General features: G+C 58.0%; 1 protein-coding gene and 1 long non-coding RNA gene across 8 annotated transcripts in view; one reads left to right on the forward strand and one right to left on the reverse strand.

The window, feature by feature from the left end:
• SEMA3F (semaphorin 3F) overlaps positions 1 to 26175 on the reverse strand; it is a 39000-nt gene extending 12825 nt beyond the window's left edge. For 4 of the 6 annotated variants that reach the window (XR_015151638.1, XR_015151637.1, XM_086367937.1 and 1 more), the window contains exons 1-2: positions 15370 to 15508; positions 11295 to 11452 (exon numbers count right to left, since the gene is read on the reverse strand). Coding sequence is in view for 4 of the 6 variants with exons in the window: in XM_086367937.1 (XP_086224063.1) it covers positions 11295 to 11406 (112 nt within the window). In the remaining 2 variants the exon portion in view is untranslated. Of the gene's footprint in view, positions 1 to 11294; positions 11453 to 15369; positions 15851 to 26069 lie in introns of those variants that run through there. The other 2 variants (XM_086367935.1, XM_086367936.1) reach the window with 2 other exon arrangements.
• LOC147348484 (uncharacterized) lies at positions 14767 to 18336 on the forward strand. 2 transcript variants are annotated; one of them, XR_015151640.1, is made up of 2 exons: positions 14767 to 15200; positions 18016 to 18336. It is a non-coding gene; the product is annotated as an uncharacterized LOC147348484 (long non-coding RNA). The 2 variants fall into 2 exon arrangements; XR_015151641.1 differs by lacking the exon at positions 14767 to 15200 and adding an exon at positions 15957 to 16065.
• Positions 26176 to 27405: the final 1230 nt, after the last annotated feature.

Here is a 27405-nt window from a genome sequence, read left to right on the forward strand (position 1 = left end):
CCTCCCTCACTCCCTCCGGGTCCCCACCCTGTGGGTAGAGATGGGAATGGAGGGAATCATCCCTTGTCTTAGTCATCCCGTGTCTATCATGAGCAAAGCCCTGTGCTCACAGCATCCAGTTTACAGATGACAGGCAGAGCAGGAAAGTGACACATCGGAGTGCGCAGAGCGCAGGATTCCCGCCCAGGTCCATGGCCTTTTGGACCGAAGGAGGGGGCAGCTCTGGCAGAGCCCATCCTGGTGGTGGTGGTGGGGACTGCCTGCCAGGAGGGCCAGGGCCGGAAGGTGACTCGTCCTCCACTTACAGGGCACATGACTCAGGACCCTCGGGACCCCTCCCAGTGGCCACGGGATATGGCGTCAATGGCTCTGTTGTCACAGGATGTGATGTTTTGGTCACTGTGGAAACAGGCAGGTGTGGGGAACCCCCATAAGGCTGTATAGAGTAGGGAAGGGGTGGGACAGGGGTCAGGAATCTTTGGCCCTGCCATGGGCTCCTGGCATGGGCTTCAGGAGCCCAGTTGGGGTCACTGAGTGCTCATTTCCTGCAAACCAGATTGTAGTAAAGAATTACAACAAGGGTCCCTGTGACAGCCCTGCAGCCCCAGCTCCAGACAGGAAGACTGAGGCCCAGGGGAGAGTGGTGCTCACCTTAGGTCACCAGGCAAGGACTGAAACTAGTATCCTGTCCCCACCTCCCCTCTGCCACAGGGTGAAAGAACAGGGGGTCTTCACTCCTCCAAGAAGTGCGGCTGAAGGCAGGTGGTGGCTGAGTAGTCCTGGGCATCCTGCTCTGACACCTGCAGCGTCAGCAGGCCTACAGCCTAGGGCTGCCAGCTCCAGTGAGGGGCAGGGACTTGGGCCCAGGGCACTTGGGGGCCTAAGCAGGCATGGGTGTGCGAGGAGGAGCTGACATGGACCCAGGCTGCTCACGTCCTCAGGCCAGTCCCCACCTCTGCTCCACTTGTTCCAGGCCCAGCTCTGATAGCAGGAGTGTCACCCCCCTGCCGCAACCCCAGGAAAATACAGACGGAGGGGCCAGGGCACAACCAGCCCAATCCAAGGCTCTGCGGGTGCCAGGGATTCAAGTCTGGATGAGCTCTCATTTTGGGGAGAGAGGGTGGTGTGCCTGGGTGATGCTCCAGGGACGAGCTCCCCACCCCCAGGCCCTCTTGCAGGCTGGGCACAGGCTGGGTGGGGTAACATCCGGGAAGGCTTTTCCCGTCATCGGGAAGGAAGAGCCTTTTCTGGCATCGGCCACCTCATTTCCGCAGCCGTTCCCAGCCTTGACAGTCTCCCATGGCCATTAGACACTTGGGGTCCTGGCCCAGAACGGCCTGGCAAAGGTCCATGGGCAGGAACTTTCTCAGCATAGAGGAGCCTAATCCTGGGGGGTCTCTGTTTCCTCCTCTCTGGGAAGCACTTGATGCCTCACTTGAAAGGAGGAGGTGGGCGAGGATAGTGCTGAGGGGGCGTGTCTGCAGCCCTCACCCGCAGACCCCGAGTGGGCGGCCCCCGACCCCTGCTGCCCGTCTCTAGGACACCAGGTCTGTCGCCAGTGAGGCAGGGGCTGCTGCAAGAGGGGGGTCTTGGAGCAGAGATGGGTACCCCGCCCCCTTGGTTACAGCCCTACAAAGCAGCAGGCCTTGACTGACAGTGTCACCTCCGGGGCTGTGCATGGGTACTGCGAGCTGATGGACAGGTCCTGGCAGCCCAGCCCTGACCTCTGACTTCATGTGGGCTGGGGCAGCCCTAATTCCTAAGATGAAGAGAAATGAGGCAGAGGGTGAGGGGCAGGGGTGCGCCAGGGTCTCTGTTAGGTCTCTATCCTCCAGTCCTTCTGAGGAGGGAAACCAAGATGGAAAAGGAGATGGGGGCAGGAGCAGAAGGGGAAGGGTCCCTCCTGGACACCCTCGTGGGCGCTGGGCAGGGGTGGCCCCCAGCCCCTTCATCACTCCCCCAAGCTGTGAGGGGCCCCAGAGGAAGGCCTAGGGGCTGGGCTGGCCCCCTGGCTCCCAGCCTAATCCTCTTTTAATGAGCGGCCAGCCGGAAGGCCTCAGCCCCTGGCCGCAGCCTTGCAACCCCGGAGCTCCAGCCAGGCTGAGCAGGGGGCAGGGCAGCCCTAAAGCCATTGCAGGCATCTTTCTCCCTGCTCAGCACCCCACCTCCCACACACCTCAGTGCCAGGGTCCCGGCATCTGCAGGGATACACCGGGGTGACATGTGCCTTGTGCTAATCCTCTCCTAGGCACGTACCATTTATTCAGGTCCAGGTCCCACATGGGGCTGAGCAGGGGAGGCCATCACCTTTGATTCAGGGGCTGATTCCCCCAGTCCCTTCCCTCTGCCACCCCTCGGGATGTTCTAGATGGGAACCCCTAGAAGCCAGACCCAGGGGTTTGCCTAGGGCTTAATCTGTCTGCTTCCTGGGATGGGGGGCAGACTCTAGGTTCCTCTGGCCCCAAGCCCATCAAAGTCTTCCCTCTCCAGTCCCATCTCTGCATCAGGCTGTCCAGAGCGGAGACCCACAGGCCTCCCTAGGAGCCATCCATACTCGCCCCTCTTCCCCCTAGGCAGGTGAGCCAGGTCGGTGCCAACAAAACCAATTACAGCAGCTCTCACCCAATTAGCAACTAATTATGGCCTCGTAGTCCATTCAACATAATTAACATGTAAATGACTCCGCGTGTTTATATTCAATAACGGCTCTGATTGAATTTAATTTAAAAGTCTGAACTGGGGACCCTGTTACCGTATTTTACCACTTAGCGCTGCCACTTCCTGGGAATGTCAGCTTCTCCAGGGGAGAGGGACCCAAGGCCAGAGTGGACAGCGGAGGGACAGGCACCAAGACAGTGGCCGAGAGGGTGGAGATGGTTGTAGTCTCTGGCTCCCTGACATGCCTATCCCAGGGATATGGGGAGGTGGTAAGATCAGACCTTGATGGGACCCTCAGGATAGGAAATCCTCTGGAACAAGGGGCCCCTTCTCAAGAGCTACTGTAAACACTGCAGCTGTTCAGTAAACACCAAGCTGGAGCAGCCCAGCTGGGCTAAACTCTGCTGCGGGCTCCCCTCCCATTTTGGGGGCAAAGGGCTGGAGGCTGGGGCCCGGCAGGCCCAGGCATGCTGTTCCCACGCCCGTTCCGCCCCAGCGCCCACCTGCCCCGCCCAGGAGAAGACAGGCTGGGGGCACAGCTCATCCCGACCCAGGAAAAACCAGCAGGTGGGAAGCGGCAGCAAGGTCACCCTCTGGCACACACAGGAGGAGAGCAGAGGTTGGCCCTACACCTCTCCCCGAGAAGGATGTCCAATGACTTTCAACCATTGTGTCCTAGCTGGTAGGGGGCCCTCCATCCAGGTGCCTCCATTGAACCCTGCCCAGCCCCAGGCCCACATGATGCCTGATTGTTCTAGGTCTGGGCTGGTGGCTCCAGCGGCCAGGACATCCTACCTGGACCCGAATGGTGTGCCTAGGAGGACACCTTTGGCAATCTGTGGGCCAGGCAAAGTTCAGAGCTCTAGCCCAGCCTGGAAAAGACACAGTGTGGTCAAGGAGGCAGGCTTGAAGGAGCAGGGTAGCCCCCAAGCCTGGGGTGGGAGGAGAGGGCCTGAGCCAGGCAAGCAGCTCACACTGGAATGTGCCCCCAAGAAGTGGGAAGTGAGTGGGAAGAGGGGCGGGTCCTGAGGGGAGGGTGTTACCCATCCCTTTCTCAGGTGGGGAGAGTGGATCAGAGCCTCCAGTTCCGCAGGCCTGGGGGCCCACCCCTCCTCCCACATTCCAGACCTGGCCCGGAAGCCCCTCACTCCTTACTCCACCTCCTCCTCCCCTCTGTGACTGCAAAAGACAACAAACTCTCCATGGCTCATTTACTCTGATAAATCAACCAGACGGACAGGCCAGGATAGGACCAACAGGCTGGTGGGTGTCAGGACCCTCCCCCTGCCCTGGGCCCCGCCCCCATCTCTACCCTCTTCAGACTCCTGGAGTCCGTCCCTGCAGGCCCATTCACCCACCCAGAGGTTCCCAGGGTATCCCAGACCGTCTTAGCTCCCTCCCCAGTATTCAGGTGGGGAAACTGAGGCATAATCACACAGGCAGCTGTGTGCTCAGGGTCAGCCCTGGGGCATATGGTGGGGCTGTGTCAGGAGTCCAGCAGGACTCAGCTGGTCACCAGTCCAGAAAGGCAGCGAGTACTCTACACAGGGCTGGTGCTGGGACTTGGAGAGTGCTGAGCAAAATGACAGCATGGGCAGCCTTGGGTAGAGGAGCCCGGAGTGCCACCCATTCTATCCCGGATGCCGCAGGAGCCCATGAGGCCCCCGCATTCTAGCAGCTGCTCTGCAGTTATAGTGTAAGACTGACAGGAGCCACCCACGCGGGCTGACCAGCAGGTCCACACGGTGGACTCTGCTCCTGGAAGGAAATGAGGGCATCAGCACGGAGCCCTAAATGGGAAGAAACAAGGTTCTTGGCCGGGTGCAGAGACCTGAGAGGAAAGAGCATGTCCGGGTAGGAAGCCAAGCAGGGTTCATGGTGGTGACGGAGGAGATGGAGGCAAGAGGGGACCAGGGGGCAGGAAGGAAGGAAGACTGGGGGGAGGGGAGTGGAGCCAAGGCCTTTTGCCCTAAAGGCCTCCTGGTCCCTGGAGGGGCTGTTACTTTGGGACTGTCCCTGCCCTGCAGAGATGCAGCAGATGGGCAATACTTGCCGGCAGTCCCAGTAGGAACAGCACAAGTCAGCCTAGCTGGGCCTCCCGCGGCCACCGGCCGGCCTCCTGGAACCTAGGCCAGCAGCCACCGCCCAGACCCCATTCTTTGCTGGGTCAGGATCAGTGATCAGGGTCTGGAGCCCAGGAGGCCTCCACCCTCTCCCTGGGGCTGCTCGGCAAGCTGGGGGGGCGGGGGCCTGCAGGCCTGCCAAGCTCAGGCACCCACGTGAGCTGGGCTTTGGATTCAGATCGGAGCCTTCTGGCATCCAGGCCTCTGGCAAAGGCCCTCTTGCTATTTCTAAGAAAAATGCAGCAGGAATCTTCTCTGCTTCTCCAAAGCTCCAAGGGCTCTCTTGAGGCGGGGCTCAGATTCCCAGGACAGCGCCAGGTCAGGCCAAGCACACACACTCTCGGCCCAGTTGTATAGATGCCCAAGTGAGCAGTCCAAGTCTGGTCACCCCGAGCACAAGCTGTAGGAGCCAGAACAGTGCTCAGATTGGGGGTGGGGATGGGGAGGTCACTGCAGCTGATCATGGGCACCATGATCATGGGCACAAACCAGACTGTGGCACCCGTCTCTGGAGAGACCCCCCCAGGGCATCCCCTCCCCAAATGCACTGTCTTTCCCCAAGTATGTATGTGGTACCTCTGCCATGAAAGAAAGAGCTTAAAAACCAAACCCAAAAAGGAGAAAACACAAACTTTATATCCTACCACCGAGAGCGAGCCCTATCCAGCATCTTGCCCTTTCCCCAAGTGCTGCACCACACACACCGCCTCTGCTTCTGTTCTTCCAGAAATCTCCCTTCCCCGGGTGGAGATACAGCTTCCTCCAAAATGCCTGTCCAGATGCTCACGGCAGAAGTCCTCCTCCTCCTGACCCCACTCCACCCACAGGGCTCAGGGCGTCTTTTGCAGCCTTTTCCAGACACCGTCTGCTTCACCACAGGGTAGAAATCTACAGGGAGAGGTGAGGCGGTGCAGACTCCTTGGGCATCCCCAGGACTAGCCCTCACCCGTCTGCTAACCTCAGAGTAGCTCCTAGTTTCTGAGACTTCCTTTCACCAGAGCCACAACGGTGTACACAAAGTTAATACTCAAAACACAATGAGGTCAGCATCATTTTTTATCCCCATTTTACAGATGAGGCAACAGGACACAGAGGGACTTCACTATGTAAGGTCTACCCACGGCCAGGATGCAAGCTGGGCAGTTTGAGACTTCCGGATGCTGCTTCCACGGGACCACTGCCATCCTCACCTTACATGGAGAAACCAGGGGTGGGAAAGCTTAGGCTACCCGTCTGAGATCACACAGCTGAGAAGGTAGGAAGGGGTCTGTCTGCCTTCCAGGCCAGCCCTCTCAACCAGCACAGCATCACCTCTGCATTCTACCAAATGTAAGTGCCCTGCTCTGCCTGACCTGGGGGAGGAGATGGAGGTCTCCCAGTTGTCAGGGAGACCCGCAGCTTTGGAGACATCCCTCTGGATCCCCCACCACCTCTGGAGGGGTCACGGGGTTGGAGGTGCGCATACACAGCAGACAGCCAGGAGCCCACTCTGAGGCCGCTGCCTCCCAAGCCACAGGGTAAAAGATGCCTTTATGAGCCAGGATGAGATTTTTATCTTGGTGGTTTCTCTTTAAATTCTTTACGATTACGAAGCAGCGGGGGCTGCCAAGGAACATGATTTACTCCTTGAGCATGCACCAGCTCCTCACTCCGTGCCAAGAGAAGCTGGAGCCAGGGAGGGAGGGGCAGGCGTCGTGCCAGGCACCCAGAGACAAGGCCTGTGCTGCGGAGGCCCAGCCAGCGGCGGTCCCATCTGAAGCTTGGCGGGACCTGGAAGGACCACAGCTGAGGCCCTCGGCCCTGGCCTGGCTGACCCCAGCGGGGCCTCGGGCAGGTTCTCAGCAAGCACAAGGACCTGCCCCGCTCTCTCTGACGGAGATCTATGGCCAGCTGAGGGGCAGCCAACCAGCCCCCCAGGACCTCCCAACTCCCCAAGTGGCCACTTTGAAGGTCCATCTCAGGAGAGGGGGTAGCTCCCATTTCCAGGAAAACTGAGGTCCCAGATGCAGGGATCTGGGCTCAAGTTCGTGCTTTGGGTCTTCCTTCCTCCCTTGTCTGGCTCATCCTGGAATACTTAGCCCTCCCCAATTTGTGATCGCCAAGTTTCACTGTAATTGTCAAAGCCATCTACCCAGCTTTCTGGTGCCACCCCTGGCCTCCAAGCTCCTTCTCACCCTTCCCTTTCAATCTCAAGCTCTAAGCCTGCTTGGCTGGCCAGGGAGCCCCTAGGGGGCAAGGGAGGGTCCTTAAGCTCCCCAGGCCTGCCCCCACCCCTGCTCAGTCAGGGCAGCTAAGATGAGGCTTGCTAGAGACACTTCCACTTCAGTCCGTATTCACCCCATACTCACTCTCCCTTGGGTGAAGTAAACGGACTGTGACCCTTCCTAACCTCCAATCTCCTCATTTCCTAATAAGGAGGCCTGGTGACTCTCGTTCAGCCACACACAAATGATGTAAGTGGTGGCCCTGTTCTGGGCCATTTACCCCAAAGACTCAGAGGCTTGGCTGATGTGGGCTGGGGGTGGTGACCAGCACCCACCTGTTCACCTGCCACCTACAGAATGTCCTTCCCACCAGGCAAGCCAGATACGCCCAGTCTGAGAAGGCTGAACCCCAGGGCTGCTCTGGATGTCGGAGCTCTTTCCTCTCCTGGACTCTGTTTTTCCTTCTCTGAAGGGAGACAGCTTCCCAGGGGACTCTGATCAGTGGAGGGGCTGGGGTGGCGGACAGCTGGATTCATAGGAAAGGAGCAAACCCAGATGCTGTTTCTCCAGTGGGAAAGAGCACAAGAAGCCTGCCCAGTGCGAACCCAGTGCTTTCCTTGGGAAGTAAGCCTGGACAGGCTACGGGCGGCACTGCAGGGTCCTCGAGGCTTAGCCTGAGCTCGTGGGAGATGGCTGGGCCTGCCTCCCCAGCCTGCCCTCCAGCCTCAGTCTTGGGACAGGCTCGGGCATCAGGCGGAGCCACGTTCCATCTGAGTCTGGCTCCTGAGTGACCCGGGAAAGCCTCTGGGTCTGATTCCTCACAGGAAACCCAGGCAGCCCTCCTCCCCAGGTCTTGGTGGGACTACCACTTGGTTATCATCACGGGTACCTACTGTTATTTCTATTATTTTCATCTTTCCTGACCTCCCCTGGCAAGGTGACCTTCCACTCCATCTCCCGACTCCTGCCTCAGTTTCTCAGTAGCCTGGCCACCTCATGTCATCACAAGACCCCTTTCCCTCTCTAAACACCTCTTGACCTCAAGTCCTGGCCAAAGCCAGCCCAGGCAGGAGCTGTGTCTTGTGGGGGTGGCTTCCTGGGAAAAAGTAAACATTCCCTAGGCTGAACAAAGGAGCTGGCAGGACCTTCACACCTCCCTCTGCAGTGGGAGGTGATACCTCAGGGCTTGGACAATCTCAGGGTGGGGGAAGGAGGGTATTTTTTCCTGCCAGACTTGGCCAGTGACTCTGGGGTTAAGAGGACTCCAGGCCCAGGCAAGGATGGATGGAAGAAAGAAGGTCCTGCTGGCCAGGTCACTAGTTCTAAGCATCCATGAGCACTCAAAGAATGCCTCTCCTGCTCCGGAAAGCCTTCCCCACTTGACCCTCATTTCTGCATGACCCTGGCTGTGCTTCTGGTGGGACAGGACAGGAGATGGGCCATTGGAGTCCTCCTGCTTCAACTGGGCCCCTTCTTACACCCTCTCCAGGCTTTTGGCCTGGCTGGGGTGCCCAGGCTGATGGGCAGGCAGCAAGCCCAAGCCTGGCCCAGTTCCTGCCTTTGTTCCTTTATCTGTCCTGGGCAGCGTGGCCCCCCTCACACCAGCAGCACCTCTGGCTTATTAGAGGGTCTGGGCTGATTGGGCTGGAACTAGCATCTCCCAACTGCCCAAGGAGGGGAGGGGATGTGCCTAGGCCAAATTCCTGAGGCCTGGTAGGCCAGCTGCTTTTACCTATCCACAGATGGAGAAGCTGAGGCACGGAGCCGCCGTGACCATCAGGGCTCCTAATAGCAGCCCTCTCTGTGCCCCTTGGGTATATGCAGCAGGAGGCTGTCCCCCCAGCCTTAGACACAGCCAGGCCAGGACCCCCAGGTTCCGTAGTTGTCAGTCTCCATTCTTATTCCACAAATGCTCACTGAGGGCCTACCCACCACTGAGGGCCGCGCCATAGGTATGTCCTGGCTGAGACCATCCAACATGACAGGGGAGAAGGGTGCCTGGGGCCTGGTGCACAGTAAGTGCTGGGCTCCCAGGAGGCATGGGCCAACTGGGTGTCCACTGCCTTTTAAGCCACTTTGTCTGGGAGCGCCCCACCCTGTTCACTGCACAGTCCCAAGTACTCAGCACAGGGCCTGGCGCATGGCAGGGACTCAAGTATCTACTAAACTAAGTGGCATCCACGCATAAAAGTAGGACAGGAGATCACGTGGGAGACGGAAAGGTCATTCAGGACAGAGAAACCTGCGTGTGCAAAGGCACAGAGGCCCAGGGATGGGGTGGCCCCAGGCAGCCTCCAGCCCCGCCCCAGGCTCCACAAGTCAGCACCACAGGCTGGCTGCCAGCGAGCTGGGCTTTTAGTCAGTGCGGGTGTCGGCTTCAGAGCTAATTGAGAGGGAATCGACCTGACCGATGTGAGCGTCAGGCGTCAGCAAGACCAGGACACCAGGGTTCTATTTCTGGCCTTGCCTCTGCCTCCTGCCTGACCTTGGCCCTGCCCTCATCTGAGCCTCAGTTTCTCTCTCTGGAAAACAGGAACAAAATCTTTTGTCCCTTTGCCCCTGCAGGTCCAAGAAGGTTTAAAAGGAGCGTCCAGAGACCCTCCCTCTGTCTCGTTCCTTTACTTCCTCTCATAGGTCTCCGAGATGATGACAAATACCCAGAGTGGATGTCTGGGCTCCAGGATTCCAAAGGTCTGGAAACCAAGTCATCCTCCCCGCTCCTGTTGGGTGGGGGTGGAGGGGTGCTCTATTCTCCCTGCCAGCACCCTGGGTTGGGAAGGGAATAAGAGGAGGATGGGACCCCTTCAATATTTATTAATATGCTCTGAGAACTTCCACCAGGGAATGGTAGCAGTATCAGTGGAACGAATATCTCACCTTCCCAGGCCTAGGGGAGGGGTTGTTTTTTACGACCCAAAACGATCGACTCTTTTGCCCATTTCTCGGGCCCTGCGTACGACTCCTCCCTCCCTAGGCACACTCTCAGAAATTCACTCCCCACTCCCCCCATCAAGTTGCAGGAATGATATGGGGGCCAAGAGAGGGGTTCTTCTAGGGGACATGGGAACATGGTGAGGAGGGGCTGGGCCTCATCAAGCCTGAGGAAGGAAAGGCTGGCCCAGCCACTCACCCTAGCAAGTATATCTGGAAATCTAGTCAGCCAGGGCTGAGTTGGCCCCACCCAGGACAGGCAGCTGAATAAAGTCACTCTGGTCAGAGGAGGGCCAAGGCTGAAAACTCAGCAGTGAGCCCGGGTCCCCCAGGCACAGTCGCTATCTCTTTTCTCAGGCCAAGGGCAGACTCTTTAGACCACGTCTTCGAGTTGGTGGCTAGTGAGCGAGCCACTGGTACGTCTGAGGGTGTGGGCCGCATGTATTCACCGGCCTAGCTGGTTAGCTGTAAAGGCGATGGAGCTGGACCAGTGTCTCACTCTGCACACCCCAACTCATCATTAAAAGCCTCCACTGTGTGTGCGTGCTAAGTTGCTTCAGTCGTGTCCAACTCTTTGAGACCCTATGGACTGTAGCCCGCCATGCTCCTTGGTCCATGGGATTCTCCAGACAAGAATACTGGAGTGGGTTGCCATGCCCTCCTCCAGGGGATCTTCCCAACCCAGGGATCAAACTCACATCTCCTGCGGTTCCTGCATTGCAGGTGGATTCTTTATGGCTGAACCAACCAGGGAAGCCCAAAAACCTTCCGGTGATTTCAGGCAAAGTGCTCACTGGGGATCTCGGGCCTGTCATAACAGCACATGTTCCCCCTGAACTCACCAGGGGCCCTAGACTCCTCCAGTCACAGCACAAGAGCCCCCTCCCCAATTCCTAGAAGCCCCTCCCACCTAGAGACCCCTAGGATGGTTACTCAAGCACATCACACCCCAGAGGAGCAGGTCCTGTTCCTCTAGCTTTTGGAGGCCTCAATGTCTGTCCGACTGTCTGATCGATCAGGCAGGGCAGGACCAGTGGCAGGGAAGGGCTTCTGCAAGCACAAGTCTGAAAGATGTGACACCTCTGTCTCCCCCAGTCATCGCATGGACAGACACCCTGCAGACTTGACCCAGAGACCATACATTCTGGCTCTAGAAGCAGCCCAGACTCAGGACCCTTCTCTAAATGTCTAAGTAGTCCAGTCTCTAGCTTTTCCCAGCAAGTCACCACCTCCCCCAACCCCTACAAACCACCCAGTGTGACCCATGTGGCTGTACAATTTGTTCTTTCTTGCTTTGACCTCTCCCTCTCTCTCCTTTGCAACAGGACAACATGCTCTGGACAGGGGGATGCCAGGGAACTGCAAGGAAGCCTCTTACCTTTATATGAGAGCCGGATCCGGGGCATGGCTGGGAGGTAGTCCTGGCTGGGGGCGGCTGGCCAGGCCCCAGTGAGCAGGGAAGCCCAGAGGAGGAGACCAGCGACAGGCATTGTGGAAGGGGCCTAGGGCCCAGGAGTCAGGCAGCTGTCTATACACCTGCGAGGAGGAACAAGATTGAAATATGTGAGGCAGAGCAAGGTATCCTGTCTGACCAACATTTTCTTGTGTAATTCTGTCAAAGGCACCTCAGTTTCCCTACCTGAACAACTACAGTGATAGGTACCTCTGTGCTCACACCCTCAGCCTGGGGCCATGAATACCATAATGTCAACAGGGCTAACAAGGGCCAGTGGACCTTTCCCAACCCTTCCCGAACCACAGCTTCCAGACTTCCGTTCACAGGACTCAGCTCAAGGAGGTGATCTTACATCCTTCTCCAGTTTCCATGCATCCACCCCCCAACCAAATGGGCTGTTCCTTCCTCTCCCACTTCAGGGAATGGGGGAAGAGATGGGTCCAGTCCTGCAGGCTCCAGCCAAATCTCTCCTCTCAGTAAAGGGAAACCTGAGCCTGATGATTTGAGTTGGGAGCAGTAGAGAGCGGAGGATAAGTGAGAAACACATAGATGGCCTAGAGAGAGAGACAGCAGCCAGAACAGGAAAGGCAAAGAACAGCAGGGTCTACTTCTATTGAAATCACAGCAGGAGGGATCCAGGTCAGACATACAGAAGGACTTCCTGCCCGCGAAACTTCCAGCTCTGCCTACAGAGACCAAAGAAGGGGAGCTAGGGTGGCCAGCAGGCCAGGGGCAGGGTCTGAGCCAGCCTCAGTGTCCCCGGCAGAGCTCTGATACAAACCTCCAGCAGGCCCAAGTTTCCACACAATGTTTTTCAAATATTGTCTCCCCAGGCAGGCTGGCTGTTGGGTAAACGCAGCCCAGCACCAGTTGTCAGAACATATTGCTCCCTCCCGGCGAAAATCAGCGCCAACTTCCCAACACCCCCCCACCCAGATGCACTGTGGGTGGGGGCAACAATGACAATGTGAGCCCCACCCCCTAGAACTGCCAGGTCTACTTCCTTCTCCCATGGGAGACAGGGACCCTAGGCCCATTTCTAGGACTCTGGGGTGGGGAGGGGAGGGTGAGGGGTATTGTGATCTGTTAATCCCCTGCCCTGGCTGGCATCCACTGAGGCAAGGCTCCACATCAGGACTGTCCAGTCCCACTCGACAGACCCTGATGTCCCCCCGGGACCCACCTCCCCTGAGCCCTTGTCTCTCCTGCCAAGCAAACCACTGGTGATTCCTTGGACAGGAAGTGCAGCTTCAAGTGGCCTGCCCATTCCCCATGTGGTGCTCTCTGTGGACACACCCCCTCCGGGGTGCCTGCAGTACCTCTCAGGTTCCATCAAAACCTCCCATTACAGGTGCTAGGGAGGCTAGCTGAGGGAGGGGAGAATCAGAACCAGCCGTGCCCCCTGTCCGCTGGGGCACAAAGCTGGAGCTGACTGAAGAACAGGCCCTGATTGCGGGGGGTGAGGGGGTGGAAGAAAGGGCTGTGCAGTTACTGGCACCCACGGGTGCACCTGGGAGGCCCCTCTAACAGCTGTGGATACACACATCCAAGCTTGCATGCCTGCACTAGTCCTTACAAGCATATATACACATATATATATATATGTTTGTTCAAGAACTCGACCTGCTAGTGGGGTGGGGCTCAGGAAGTGGGGAGACGCTGCTCTAGCTCTCTCTCGGGGAGGGCTAGATGCAGGCTGAGTCCCTTGGAGAGCTTTGATCCGAGGTATCAGGGGGCTGGGGTGACTCGCCTCCCCTCCTCCTTGTGACCTCATTTCTCCTACATCCATTTTCATGGTGACAAGGTCAGGGTCACCAAGGACAGTGTTGGAGTCCCCCCAAGGAGTCCAGGAACCTGGAGGGCTCTGCTCCACTGGGCCCCTACAGGGACCTCCCACAATGCTTTGGCCTTTTAAAGGGGTGAACCGGGGATGTTCAAATCTGTTGGGGCCTCAGGCTCAAGTCTAGGCCCCCCTCTTTGGCAGCTTGGGGGATGGAGGAGAGGAGGAGAAGGAAGGAGGAGGAGGACAGAGATAGGGATGGGGCAGGCATTTCCACAGTTGCTTCTCCCCTGCCAGCCCCTGGATGCATTCCACTCAGCCCCAGTCCCAGAGCAGCCCCTGGAGCAGTCGGGTCCAGCCCAGATGGGTGGACAGAGAAGGAACAGCCGCCGCCACCTGGGAGCCCACCAGGAGGAGAGCAGAGAAGGAAGGAAAGAAGGCTGGTGGGAGGGAGCAAGGGAGGGAGGCAGGCGGGAGGGAGGAGGAGAAAGGGAGGAGAGAGGGAGGGACGGAGGAGAGACGCTGGAACAAAGAACCGAGGAGCTGGGGCTGGCAAGGGGCGCAGGGAGGGGCGGCCAGACGAGGGGGTCCGGAGGCACCTGGGGGCGGGGCAGGGGGCTGGGAGGTCACATTGTCCAGCCTGATCCAGACTTCTTGGGATTGGAGGGGTGGGGGGCGCGGGTAGGGGGGTGGACAGCCTGCTTCAGGGAAGGAAGGTTGGCTCCTGCGAGCTGAGAACTGGATGGAAATGCTGCGGGGGGGACATGATGGAAAAATTATTAACAGCACCCTACCCCTCATCTAGCTCCTCCGACACCCCCTCCAGCAGGCCAGAGCTTCTTCCCGACTCCTTGGCTTCCCCCTCCCCCAACACCCTATGGACCAGGAACCAGAGACACCCCAGCACAGCTGGTGTTGAAAACCCCTCTTTCATGGTCAGAGTTTCCTAGTCAAGGTCACCTGGGCTTGGCTCCATCTTCCCCCTCAAGGTGTGCCTACAGCAGCAGGGGGCTGAGACTAGGTTCCCTCCTCTCCCCAACCCCCGCACTTCCGGGCCTGGCTCCTTCAGAACTGAGGGGCAGCAGCAGGGGGAAGCATGCCCAGTGTCCTCACTCTCCAGGACACCTTACCCCAAGGGTCTGGGCACACTCCCTGTGCAGCCTGGGAAAAGGCTCCATCTCCATTCAACCCCCGGGACTGGCATGAACCTACCAACCTCTGGGTGCAGTTTCTCTGTCTCTGCAATTAGAACAGGGGCTTCTGGGAGACAGTCTGGATGAACTGATGAGGACAAGAACCCCCAATCTCCAGAGCTGACACATTAGCGCTTTAGGTTCACACCCCACCTCCCCCGGGTGTTCATGGGCTGGTGTTCATAACACAGTTATCTCAAGAATCAGAAGTTATTTATCCAGGCAGGCCTGCAGCCCTAGCTCCAGCCGAGCCCTCCTGGGCCACCTTGACACTCTCTGGTCCCACCTGCTCTAGGCAAGTCCACCAAGCTCCTACTGTCCCCTGCCCACTCCACCACTTGGGCCCCAGCCTGACCAGATTGGGGTGGAGGCGGGGCTTGACTGCAGGCTCTCCCAGCTCACTTACTACCCACATACAGCAGGGCCCCTAATCCAAGCAAAATGCCCTGCTGGAAGGCAGACACGGACTAGCAGCCAGGGGTCGGGGGGCTGGCACAGGGCTGGGAGAAAAGCCTTGGGGCTGGCTGTCCTGCCCCGGCTGATCTTGGAGACCCTCCACGAGGGGGCTGCCAGGGTAGCGCTTCCCTTCCAGCAGACGATCCCCAGATTCCGACACTGAGACAGGGCAGGGGTACCTACTAGGGAAGAGAGCTGCCTGAGGCATTAGTGGGAGAGCTCAGCCAGGGGAAGGGGCATCAGGTCTCCAGCTACAGCAACAAGGAGGCGTATGGGAGCACCCCCCCACCCAGAACCTCTCGGAGAAAAAGTTGCTTTGCACACTGGTGACCCCGCAGGCCACATCCTTCACACATCTCCACGTCGCTTCGATGTTGAGGGTCCCGGCAGCCCTGACAGGTACAGCGCCCACTCTAGTCCTGTCGTCCTCGCGTCCGCGGGAAGCGCCCTGCCTCTCCGAGCCCCGCGCCCCTGACACTTCCGCAGAGTTGCAGTGCCGCGGGTCCCAAAGGGATCGCGGGGTGGCCCGGCCGCCTGCCCGCTCCCTCCCGGTTCCCGCCGCACTCACCTCTTCCACGGCGGCGGGGCCTGGGCTCCCGAGTGGCAGCGGCGGCGGCAGCAGAGCGGCTCCCGGTTGGGCCGGTCCGCGCTAGCGGCCCCCCGGGGCCATGGCCCTGCCCGCGCCCTCTCGCTGCTGTGCCTGATCCGGGGTCGGCGCCGCGGCCCCGGCTTAACGGGGTCTGCTGGCTTTGGGCGCGTCAGCAGTCGAGGCCCCGGACCCCATCCCGGGCCATGGGAAGGCTCAGGGGCGCTCGGGGCCGCCTCCCCCCGGGTGGGCTGCGGGCGCCCCCTGGCCGGCGCGCCGAGGGCGCATTCCCCGGCGCGGGGCGCGGGCGACAGCGCGCGCTCGGCTTCGGGGCGCTGCGCTCGGTTTGGCCCACAGGCACTGTGCTCGCCTGGTCTCTGGAGTGGGGCCGGGCGGCCGCGCTGGGTTGCGCCCGGGGCTCACCGGGCCGCGGCCGTTCGCTCGCTGGCTCGCTCTCTCTGGTCTCGCGGCCGCCGGCGGGACGGGGCGCTCGGAGCCGAGCGGGGAGCGCCGGCAATTGGCCGCCCGTGGGCGACATTTGCATAGTGCGGCCCCGCCCCGCCCGCCCCGCCCGGCCCCACCCCCAGGGCGGGACCCGCCCGGCCGCCGTCCCGCCCCCGCTCCACCTGTCCGCAGGGTGGGCTCGGTGATCCCAGGCGGTGGGGCAGCCCGCGCCCGGTAAGGCTAACCTGCACCCCGCGCCCCCGCCCTGGCTTCGCGGGCGGCGCCCCCGCCCCGCCCCGGCTTTGTCTCTCCGTGGATACACCGCGCACACCGCGCCTGGTGTTTACCCGGGCACTCAACTCCCTGGCGGGAAGGGCAGGCGCGCCAGAGAGCAAGAGGCTGCGCTCACCTGCGCACCCCCTGCCGTGTCCGTCCTTCCCACTCGCTGCCCGCCACGCCTGGCCTCGCGTGAGCCCCGCAGCTTAGGACCCAGGACTGCCTGGGCCGCTCAGCAGGTGGCAGTGCAGCCCCTGGGACGGCTGACACTGCAGGACCTGTCCTCCGCCTCCAGCCCAGGCCAGGTCAGCCCTACAGCTCCATCCAACAGCTCTAGGGCTCCCTGTGATCTCCCCAGCAGCCAGCCCTATTTCAAGCCAGTAGCTCCACGGACCCACCCCTTATATTTCCACATCCCAGAGAAGCCACCTAGGGGTTCCTGAAAGCGACATTTGCTTTCAAGTGGATTCCTGAGGGCTGCAGACTTTAGGGCTCTGCAACTGAGCTTTGGGCCCACCTTGATGCCAGGAAGGGACCTTCCACCCAACCTAACGCGATGGCCAAGGCCATGGCCTCACCAGCCAGGACCACAGACTCAGCCCTGCCCCATGCACTTTGCCAAGGTCCCAATGGGCATGGGCCTCTTTGTCCTCTCCCTTGTCCTTCTTCTCCTATTCCCTCCCCTTTCTCCTCTCTTTTCTATTCTTTCTTTTCCCCTCCCTTCCCCGCTCCTTGTGTGTGTTTAGTCCTGTCCCACTCTTTGTGACCCCGTGGACTGTAGCCCATAGCCCGCCAGGTTTCTCTGTCCATGAGATTGTCCAGGCAAGAATACTGGAGTAGGTTGCCTTTCCCTTCTCCAGGGGATCTTCTTGACCCAGGGATAGAACCCAGGTCTACCCGCATTGCAGGCAGATAGATTCTTCACCATCTGAGCCACCAGGGAAGCCGTTTTCCCCTCCTTCCTCTCCCCCTATTTTTCCTTGTCTGCTTCCTCCTCACTCTCTTCGCCTTTCTCTCTTCCTCCTCTCCTTTCTCTTCCTGGCTAACCCCCCACTCAAGACATCTCTCACTCTGACCTATTGGCTGGTTGACTGCAAATGTAGGTTGTTAGGTATGTTAGGGATCCTGCTGAGGGTCTCCTGACTCAGACTTACACTTGGACTGCTGGTTCGCATGCTCCAAGCGGAGGCTGGCCACTGGATGTGAGCAAACACCAGCCTGCAGATACAGTGGCTGGAGTGACAGCGCCTGTGCATCTCTCACCGTCATGCCTCATTTAAAAACACCGTGTCAATCATTCCTCCTCATTTCCCCCTTCTCTGTATGAGGGTCACCCTTGAGGTCACTGCCACTGCACCACCATTACCAGTGCAGCCTATGCCACCATCATTGCTGAGGGTTTCCAAAGCCATCACTTCCACCACCACCCCGGAGCTCCCTGGCCACCTCTGTCACCACTACCAGCATGATCATCATCCTGGTCATTAAAGCAGACCTGTGGGGACTTGGCAAAAACGACTCCAGGGTGCTGGGTTGGGAAGGAAAGAGACTCAGCTGATTTATCCGTGAAACACCTCTCAGACACACACACAGGCCTCTCAGCACACGGAGGCCTTTGGTGGCAGTGGTGTCGGAGGAAGGGGACAGCAGAAGAGAAAAGAGTTGGAGCTAGGCTTGGCTACACATAGTGGAATGATGCCAGTTCTCTTGTAATCACTGTGAGCAGGTTGAATAATCAATAGAAATCAAAACAATTATAGTTGCAGGAATGAATCTATACTGCACCCTTGTCCTGTTGTGTATCATGCTGGGATGAGCACTTTGTATCACTATATATGTTATTATATATATAATATGTATTATTGGGAGGAACATTGTAGCCTACGGTGATTTTGTCTCCAATTTCAGGGGACTCCTTGAAACCAGCCTGATGCCCGACCAGGAAGCCCTGCATGCCATTCACAATCCCACTGAGAAGCAAGTCCTGCTGCCCCATTGTACAGCTGAGGAAGAGGAGACTGGGAGAAGCGGAGTGAGGCCTGTAACCACCAGCTGTGGTATGAGAAAAGCAGCATTTTCCAGAGCTACGGGAAGGCTCCAGGAGGAAAGGGCCAGGCCACGGGGCCCACATGGAGCCAAGGGCCTGCAGACCAGTGCTGCGGGGGCTGGCAATGAGTGCTAGAACCATACGTGGCACTTAGGGAGTTCAATAAATCTTTATTGAATGAATAAGAGGGCAAATCCCTGTAACACCAGATCCAAGAGGGAACATGAGCCAAGAGGCCAGGAGCCAACTCCTTGCCTGCTACCCAGCTCCTCTGGACTGGCTGCCCCAACCCGACACTCTCACAGCCACCCTGAGTCCTTCTGTCTTTCTGTCTCAGTGCTACTCAGCTGTGCCAGCTCTACCTGAGAGCCACCCAGGATGCCCCGTGGGGCCACCTGAACAGAGGCCAGGTCAGGCTGACCCTTGCCTGGCCTCTGTCCCTCCTTCCTCTGTGGACACCCAGACCCCAGGCATGCCCAGTCCCTATGGCCCATACTAGTGCCGGTCTGGACATGCAAGGTGGTAGGAAGTTCAGAGATGGTTAAGCCAGGTCTGGTTCCCCACCTTGACCGATTCTCTGGGGTTCCCATCCTGGAGCAGTGCCCTCTCCCTTCCTACATGAGGACAGGCCCTTGGGGTGACATCCTGGCTGTTCAGCCTTGGGCTCAGCTTCCCAGAGCTCCTGAGGTCCCACAGAGCCTGATAGTGAGGGCTACAAATGAGAAAGAATTGGCCCCCTTTATCCCAGTCGCCACCCATGGGGATAGTGCTGGTAACAGGCAGGAGAGCTTTGAAGGTCTCCCCCAGACACCCCCAGCCTTCAGCCTGGCCCAGACTTTGTTTCTGGCAGTGCTCATGCCTGTTTAGTTTCCTTCTTGCTCTTCCAGGCTGTGCTGTTGGGGGCTGAAGTGCAGCCCTAGGCCTCCTGCTGCCTGTCTAACCTCTGTCTACACTATTTGCCTCTATCTGGCCTCCACTGTGGGTAAACTTGAGAAAACTTGCCCTCTTGGTCTCTGCATCTGGAAGGCTGGACAAGGCAGGCCTGGGCCTCAGGGACCAGCCGTGCCCCCTCCACGAAGGTGGCCCACTAAACCATCACTCTCTCCTCTGCCTGTGTCTCCGGGGAACCTGTTTCCCGGGCCTAGCCGGCTGAGCAAGCCTTGGCCCGCCCAGCCCTAGCGTTGCTGGCTCAGGTTTCCCCACTTTCTGGTTTTCTCATCTCCTCTGCCCCAGGCGCTGCCTGCTTTCTGGCCCAGCCCCCACCCGCCCGGAACTGGATCCCAGAGAGGGGGAGTGATGGAAAGGGGGCCCCCAGGAGGGGGTACAAGGCCGTGCTTGCTGCACCGGGAAGGGGGCGGGCGGTGAGGAGTCACCCACGCCTGGCTCAGCCTTCTGCCCAGCCTGCCCCAGGGGCTGGCTCCGAGCCGATCAAAAGCTGGAACGACCCACCTCCCTGGCTGCTCCCCAAAGCTGCCTCTAGGCCTTTTCTGCTGTTGTCCCCTCTGCTAGGAATGCTCTTCAGTACCAGTGTAAGCCCTGTGTTTCCTCTAGCCCAGAGCCTGTGGCCACCTCCATCACCCTCCACACACTGTCCCTTTCTGCACAAGGGGCCAGGCTCCCTTCTTGAGGCAGCTTCATCCTCCCCTTCCATTCTGGAGCCCTGCAGGCCTCCCAGGCCTCTTTGAAGAGTTCTGCCCTCGCTCTCATCTCTGGGTCTTCGCACATGCTGATCCCCTGTGCTGGAATGCCTTTCCTATTTCCTCCTAGATCCGGTAGGCCTCTGGGAAGACACGACCTCCCAGGAAGCCAGTCCTAATGTTTGGGTCAGAAGGTTTTTTAGACCCTAGGGGTCCTGCAAGTCCATCCAGAGACCGAGACACCCAGGTCTCTCTGTGTTCTGTCTGGGCCCCACACAGACTCATCGGCCGCTGCTTCTCGTGTGCATTCAGAGTGAACAAAAGAGGGAGTCATGGGATCTGAGTTGCCCATACTCATCTCATCCCATGTTTGTATTACTCTGTGTGTGTGTTTGTATATTGAGGGAGGTGGGAGTCGGGTGAGCCTAAGCTTGACTGGCTGCCAAGTGACCCATGACCATCAGCCAGCCTGAGCATATCCTGTTTAGATAGAGGCCAGACAGCCATCCCTTACCCACTCGGGCCTGCCCAGCCCTTGCTGGGGAGCCCAGGTCCTGGGCCTAGAGCTCAATCCTTATCTGCTCCAGAAAAGAATCTTTACTAAGAACTGAGATGGAAATTCTGCATTTCCCCTGCCCCCATGGTGCAGGCCTTTTTTCTGGGTGGCTGGGCCCAGGATCATTTACGGTTGGGCAGCCCCCACCACTGGGTAGAGGTGGGGGCTGCGGAGTGTGGCTGAAAAAACCTTGGATCTGGAGCCACTCCTTGGTTTTGCTCAGCTCAGTTGAGACAGTCCTATCCTTCCAGCTGCTCAGGCCAAAAAGTCTTCGAATCAGCCTGGACTCTCACATCTCCATCTAGACCTTTCAACTTCACCTTTAAAATATACAAAATGTCAGGTGACCACTTCCTACCTTCTCCCTGGCCGCCAGCTCCGCAGTCATCGCCTCTGCAGCCACCACCTCCGCAGCCAATCTCGTTTCTCGCCTGACAGGGACAGGAGCCTGCTTTCTGGGCTCCCTGCTTCTGCTCTTGCCTCCTGCTAACCAGCCAGGATTCGGAGAAGCCCTGTTAAAATGGAAGTCAGGGCCTGTCTCTCTTTTGACCAAAGTTCTCAATGGCTCCTACTTCCTTGAGAGTCAAAGCCAAGTCCTTGCAGTGGCTGTCTCCCCAGCCCCCCTCCTCATCTGACTCCCGTCCTCCTGCTCTTGGCTACAGCCTCCTCTCTCTCTTCCTCTCACACCAGGCACACTTCAATGACTGTTCTCTTAACCAACAAAGGTCCGTCTAGTCAGAGCTATGGCTTTTCCAGTAGTCATGTATGGATATGAGAGTTGGACTATAAAGAAAGCTGAGTGCTGAAGAATAGATGCTCTTGAACTGTGGTGTTGAAGAAGACTCTTGAGAGTCCCTTGGACTGCAAGGTGATCCAACCAGTCCATCCTAAAGGAAATCAGTCCTGAATATTCACTGGAAGGACAGATGCTGAAGCTGAAACTCCAATACTTTGTCCACCTGATGCAAAAAACCGACTTAATGGAAAAGACCCTGATGCTGGGAGATTGAAGATGAGAGGAGAAGGGGATGACAGAAGATGAGATGGTTGGATGGCATCACCGATGCGATGGACATGAGTTTGAGTAAACTCCGGGAGTTGGTGATGGACAGGGGAAGACTAGTGTGCTGCGATTCATGGGGTTGCAAAGAGTTGGACACGACTAAGCGACTGAACTGACTTAACCTGAATGATCTTCCTGCAGGCATCCCCCTGCCAGCCCCTTACCTCCTTCAGATTTTTGTTCAGATAGTCCCTGTCACAAGTAGTATCTGTCACCACCACCCCAATGCGCTTGACTTTGCCTTCCCTTCCTCTCTTTTTCTCCTCCTTTGCTTCTTTTTTTTTTTTGCTTATTGTTTATTGTCCATTTCTCTACCCCTGGTAGACTATCAGCATCAAGAGGGCAGGAACTGTTCTATTTGCTTTTTCCCCAGCACCCAGAACACAGACTGGTATATAGCATCCTCACGGAATGAGAGAAGGGCTCTGCCCAGGGCCCCTCTGCACTCTGGCCAGGGGCTGGGTGCTGCTTCCTACCCTGATCTTTGGGCCTCTGCTCCCACTCCCTGGAGCTGTGGACAGGGCAGGGATGGATGCCCATGTGCTGCTTCTTCCTCCACGGAAGAGAGGGCCTGAGGAGAGAATGTCTCCAGCTACGGCCCCAGAGACTCAAGGTCAACTTTGCCTTGGCTTTAAAGACAGGGAAAATCTAGTTGTGAGTGCCCCCCCACCTCCCCCGGCCAGGGGCAGGCATAGTCCTTCAGGCAGAGGTGTGTCTCAGAGCTAGGGGAGACCAGGGCAGGCCCCCAACCAAGCTAAGTGCGCTGGGCTCTGATCCTGTGGGTTTCTGGCTGCCTCCCAGGCCCACATCTGCTGCACACACCCCCTTCCATGTGTCTGTGTGGCCACAGTCCTGGGGGAGGGGGGCCCAGGGAGGGTCCTGCAGCCAGGCCTGCAAGCCGAGATCTGGACTTACTTAGTTCCAAATGACTGGGGAATGTCCCTTCCGTGACAGCCGCGGCATGGCCTCCCCTGGTCCCTCGTTGCCAGCAGGGAAATGGGGCCCAGATAAGGCAACCCCCCGAAGTGGGAGGGGCTGGTGGGCAGACCCTGGGCACCCTGCCATCCTGGTCCTCCTCCCTTAGCCTGGATTCAATACGAGGCCACTGTCCTTAGCCTCAGACCAGAGATCTAAGGCCAGAGTATCCCATCTGGGTCTCCATCCCTCAGGAGCCAGGAAATGGAGGATCTTGGCCAGTGCCATCGCCTATTCTAGGCTGTAAGGCATCTGGGGCACAGCAGCATTGGGACTGGCCAAGGAGGAAGGCTCCATGCAGAGAATCTCCCCATTACAGCTCATGGCCTCTTGCCTTAGAGGAGTATCAGGTAGCAGGGCGGATGCCAGGCAGTGGGGAGCTGGGACTGCCCTGGCCAACCTAGTGCCTGCTAAGCACTCCATCCAGAATGATGAACCTCCCTGCTCCGCGTGTGGTTGGCAGGGCAGTGAAGCCAAGCCTACGCCCCCTGCCCTGGGACAGGGTGCCATCCTGTCCTGTGAGGGTTTAATTTCCGAACATAACTGGGTGGAGTGGACCCCTTGGCCTTACCTGGCCTCTGAACCTGCATCCAGGAATCAGGGGCTCCACTTGTGCTATCTGTGGAGTCTTAGAAAGGATGAGGGCCTCTGGCTTACATTGGTCAGAACATCACTGTGCACCCATTTCACAGAAAGGAATACCGAGTCCTTGAGGAGCAGGAGCCTGGGCAACCTTGTCTGGGGATTCCAAACTAGGGTCCCCTTGAATGTTGGGGTGTAGCCTCTGATTGAGGAATGACTAGGACTGGCCTGAGGGTAATGAGGGCAGTAGAGTCTGATTTAAGATTTTACAGGATTCCTCTGGCTTCTGGGGGCCAGAAAGGGAGTTGTGAGCATCAAGCGAGAGGACAGGAACCTGGGTAGATCACTAGGAGAGCTGCTGGGGATGCTCAGCTCAGCCAGGGTCCCCTCACTTTTCCCTTTTGTGTATGAGATCTGACCCAGACTTTTGGAATGGGGAAAGTAGCTTCCTTCCTAGCCTTATACACCTCCACATGTGGCCTGGCTGGCCGGGCTCCCTGCCCCGCTCCCCTGAGACAGTGGTTTAAGCTTTAATCCGAGGACAAGTTTCAGCAAAGCTCATGTTTGCCGCGGAAGGAGCAGGGACCAACCTAGATGGAGGGATAAGGTGGGAGGGGGATTTGGAGGGAGGGAAGGGGCAGGGCCTGCCTAGGGAGAGATCAGAAATCCACACTCCACCCTCTGGCCGGCCTGCCTCCAGCACCTCCGGACTATTCCTGCCACTTAGAGCGATGCATTCAGGTGTCCACAGCCTGTCTGAACACCTACTGTGTGCTGCATCTACATCAGTCACATCCACTCAGCTCACAGGGAAGGGTCTCTGGGCCCAAGCTGTACTCTTCAGGCAGCAGTCCTGGTCAGGTCCTGATTCCCCAGGATGCTGGTCAGGAGCACAGAGGAGCATTTCCTCCTCAAAAGGAAGTCGCTGCCCTCCCTTTCCCCTTCCCAGTTGCTGGTCTCCTCACAATCCCTGGGGGAAAACTGGGACCCCCAGCTTGCCCGACCCCTTGTCCTCTCCTGAAGTACCCACAATTCCTGTCCTTGAGCCCAAGCTGCCCCGACTTCTCTTTGCCCCATTCCTCATTGCAGCCCTTCCGCTCCCCCAACCATAAGGCAGCCTTCTCCCCACTCCTCTCTGTGCACCCAGCCCCTGCCTGCGGGAGAGGAGGCACGCAGAGAGCTGGGTGGCTGGAACAAGGAAGAAATTCCAGCACACATTCTGCAGGCAGAGCCAGCCACGTGGGTAGGGCTGATCTGTAGTTCCCAGATTCAAATACTGTCTCCCCAAAAAGGCCCCCCAACTGCCCAGCTAGTCGCTGTCCCCTGAACTCTTAGAAGACAACCTCTCTACCTTGTGTCTTGGTCAAATGTCACATATTCATTCTGCAGGTATCACGAGTGTCCTGCCTCAAATTCCATGAAATTCCAAAAACCAAAACTTGAATTTTCCACTCATCTTCAACTATTCACATAGCACTTACATTATATTTGGGCTTCCCTGGTGGCTCAGACAGTACAGAATCTGTCTACAATGCAGGAGACAGAGGTTCAGTCCCTGGGTTGGGAAGATCCCCTGGAGAAGGGAATGGCCATCCACTCCAGTATTCTTGCCTGGAGAATCCCACGGACAGAGGAGCCTGGCGGTCTCCAGTCCATGGGGTCACAAAGAGTCGGACACAACTGAGTGACTAACCAACTGCCAGGCCATGGAGGCTAATGTCTCCACACATCTCATACTCTGGACCACGAACTTCAGACGGTCTGGTGGAGTCTCCTCTGAGCTGAGGGTGCAGTTCTGGGAGGATGGACAAAATGGGTCAGACTGGGCTTCCTTGGTGGTACAGTGGATAAGAATCTGCCTGCCAATGCAGGAGACTCAAGTTCGATTCCTGATCCTGGAAGATCTCACATGCCAAGGAGCAGCTAAGCCTGTGAGCCGTGATGACTGAAACTGTGCTCTGTAACAAGAGAAGCCACCGTAATGAGAAGTCCACACGTGGCAACTAGAGTAGCCCCAGCTTGCCACCACTAGAGAAAAGCCCATGCAGCAACGAAGACCCAGCACAGCCAAAAAGTGGGTCAGACTGCCACTGAGCCCCTGCCCATTGGGTAAGTAAGCTCCCAAATCCCAGCTTCCCATGCTGATTCTCCACCCGAGTGTGGGCTGAAGTTTTAACAAAATTGTCCCCAAGGAGTGGTGGTGGTAGTTTAGTCACTAAACCACTCTTGCGACCCCATGAACTATAGCCTGCCAGGCTCCTCTGTCCATGGGATTTTCCAGGCAAGAATACTGGAGTGGGTTGTCATTTCCTATTCCAGGAGATCTTCCCGACCCAGGGATTGAACCTGCATCTCCTGCATTGCAAGCAGAATCTTTACCTACTGAGCAACAAAATTGTCCCCAAGGAGTGGTTGGCTAGGGTTATAGGCTTGGGGTTGAGAAAAAGGGGCCACCTCAGGAGACCCTAAAGGCACAGAGTTTGGAGGATCAAGTTCCTGCAGGGCCCAGGCCTGCCCTGGACCCTACACCTTGGAGAGGCCCCCTGAGGGCTGGGAGATGGGTCTCAAAATAGGAAATGAGAAACACGAGTCTCACAGAAGTGTGCAGCCTGGGTGGTGGCAGAGGCTGTGCAGCTCTGGTCTTGCTCTCCGAGCAGCCACCGGGGCTCCCGTGGACGTGGGAACACGGGCAGGCGCAGCCAGGGACACTGAGCTCTTTGATCTCACCGGGCCTCACTCTGCCTACCCAACCATCAGGGCCAGCAAGGCTGGGGCTGCAGTACGAGTGCACGCAAGTGTGGGAAGGTCTCCTTGGGACCCCATCAAGGACCCTCTGACTCCAAGCCTAGCTGCCTGAGGGTCTTACCCACCCGTGGCCCACGTACATTCTTTTGCTTATTCTCTGGAGACCAGTTTCCTCATCTGGAAAATGAGAGCTAGTCTCTCATCTCAGGGTGCTGGGAGGATGAAAGGAGCCACTACGAGCGGGTTGCTGGGAGCAGCATCTGGTATGTAGGGCATTCTCTGCCTATGTCACCTTTGCTATGACTCACTGCTTCTCTCCAGTGGATGCCAGAGAGACCCAGGGGCATGAGGGCTTACCTGAACTCCTCTGCCATGGGCTGGAGCCCCAGGAGAGAGTGGGGACCCTTTTCAGCCAGCAGAAGGGACTCCATATCCAGCCACTGCCTCAGCTCCTCAGACAGCCAGGACCTACAGGGCGGCACACAGGATTGCCCCACTGGAGCCTCTACCAGCAAAGGCAAACACACCGTCCTCCCAGGTAGAGGCCTGCATGCCGGCTGTCAAGGGAATGCGGTGATAGCACAGGAGGGACTCCCAGGTCACACACCTGCTTCCCTCTAGGCCAGCCCCACTCTGGCCCTGACTGCAATGTCCAGCCCACAGTTTCTGCAAACCTCTATGACTCAGGAGCTCTCGGGGTCAGCAAGGTGACGAGGCCCCAGATCAGCTTGGAGCTTGGCCAGGGGATATCCAAGCGGGTGTGTATACGCGGAGGGCTGAGAGAGTGACTCAGGAATGGCCACACAGAGGAAGTGACAGTGTCACTGGGCCTTAAAGAACCAGAGATCTCCCAGCTTGAAGGATGAAGGAACAACTTGGGCAAGAGGCTGGAGGCATGACCTGTCAAGGTGTCCTGGAGGCCAGATCACCGGGCTGTCTCGAGCAGAATCAGTGTCGGAGTCTACTAGAGATGCGTGTTGGCGCAGGGGATAGGAGAAGTGGCAGAGGAGCTTCATTTTGACCCTTGCAAGAGCCAGGAAGGCCCTCGCTGAGCTCAGCAGAGGCAGAGTAAGGGCAGATGTGGACCGGGAACAATCCCTGGGGAGCTGTCAATCAGAGGAAGAGGCCCAGTGACAGGACACCAGGCAGCCCAGACAGCTGGTGAGCTAGTCAGAGGGGAAGCAGAGGTGCAGGGAACCAGGTCAGCCCTTCACAAGGAGCTGGGGTGGGGGGCTCCTGTTGACCTCCAGCCTGCAGGCCTTTCTGCCCCTGAGCATAGTCTATTGGTAGATTTGTGTTAGCTTTGCTGGAGAGACAGGCTGCCTTCTCTGGAGAAGATGCTGTTTTCATTACTCATGGGTAGCTGGGAGGCTTGGAGACGTGTGGGAGGGCAAAGGTCACAGGTGGGTCTCTATTGTATCTTCTACACACCTGGCTGCCATTCAAGGACACCCCAAGATGACCCCTGGGCTTGGGCAGGACCCACCTGTTTCCAAGGAGGTCTGGGCTACTCCTCAGAAACCTCGCCCCACTTACGTTTCTTCACACGCGGTGAGACTGCAGCCCAGAGGAAGAGTGCCTCACACAAGCGGCTCCGTGGTGTTCATCGGCCTTCCTCCCAGGCCCCCATAAATGAGAATTCCTAGCAGAGAGTGGGCTCAGACTGGCTTCCAGAGCTCTCAGAGCCTCTCTA

This window comes from Bos grunniens, chromosome 22 (assembly GCF_055505025.1).
Source record: "Bos grunniens cultivar Pamir isolate PY7600 chromosome 22, Bosgru_T2T1.0, whole genome shotgun sequence".
Lineage (NCBI taxonomy): Eukaryota > Metazoa > Chordata > Mammalia > Artiodactyla > Bovidae > Bos > Bos grunniens.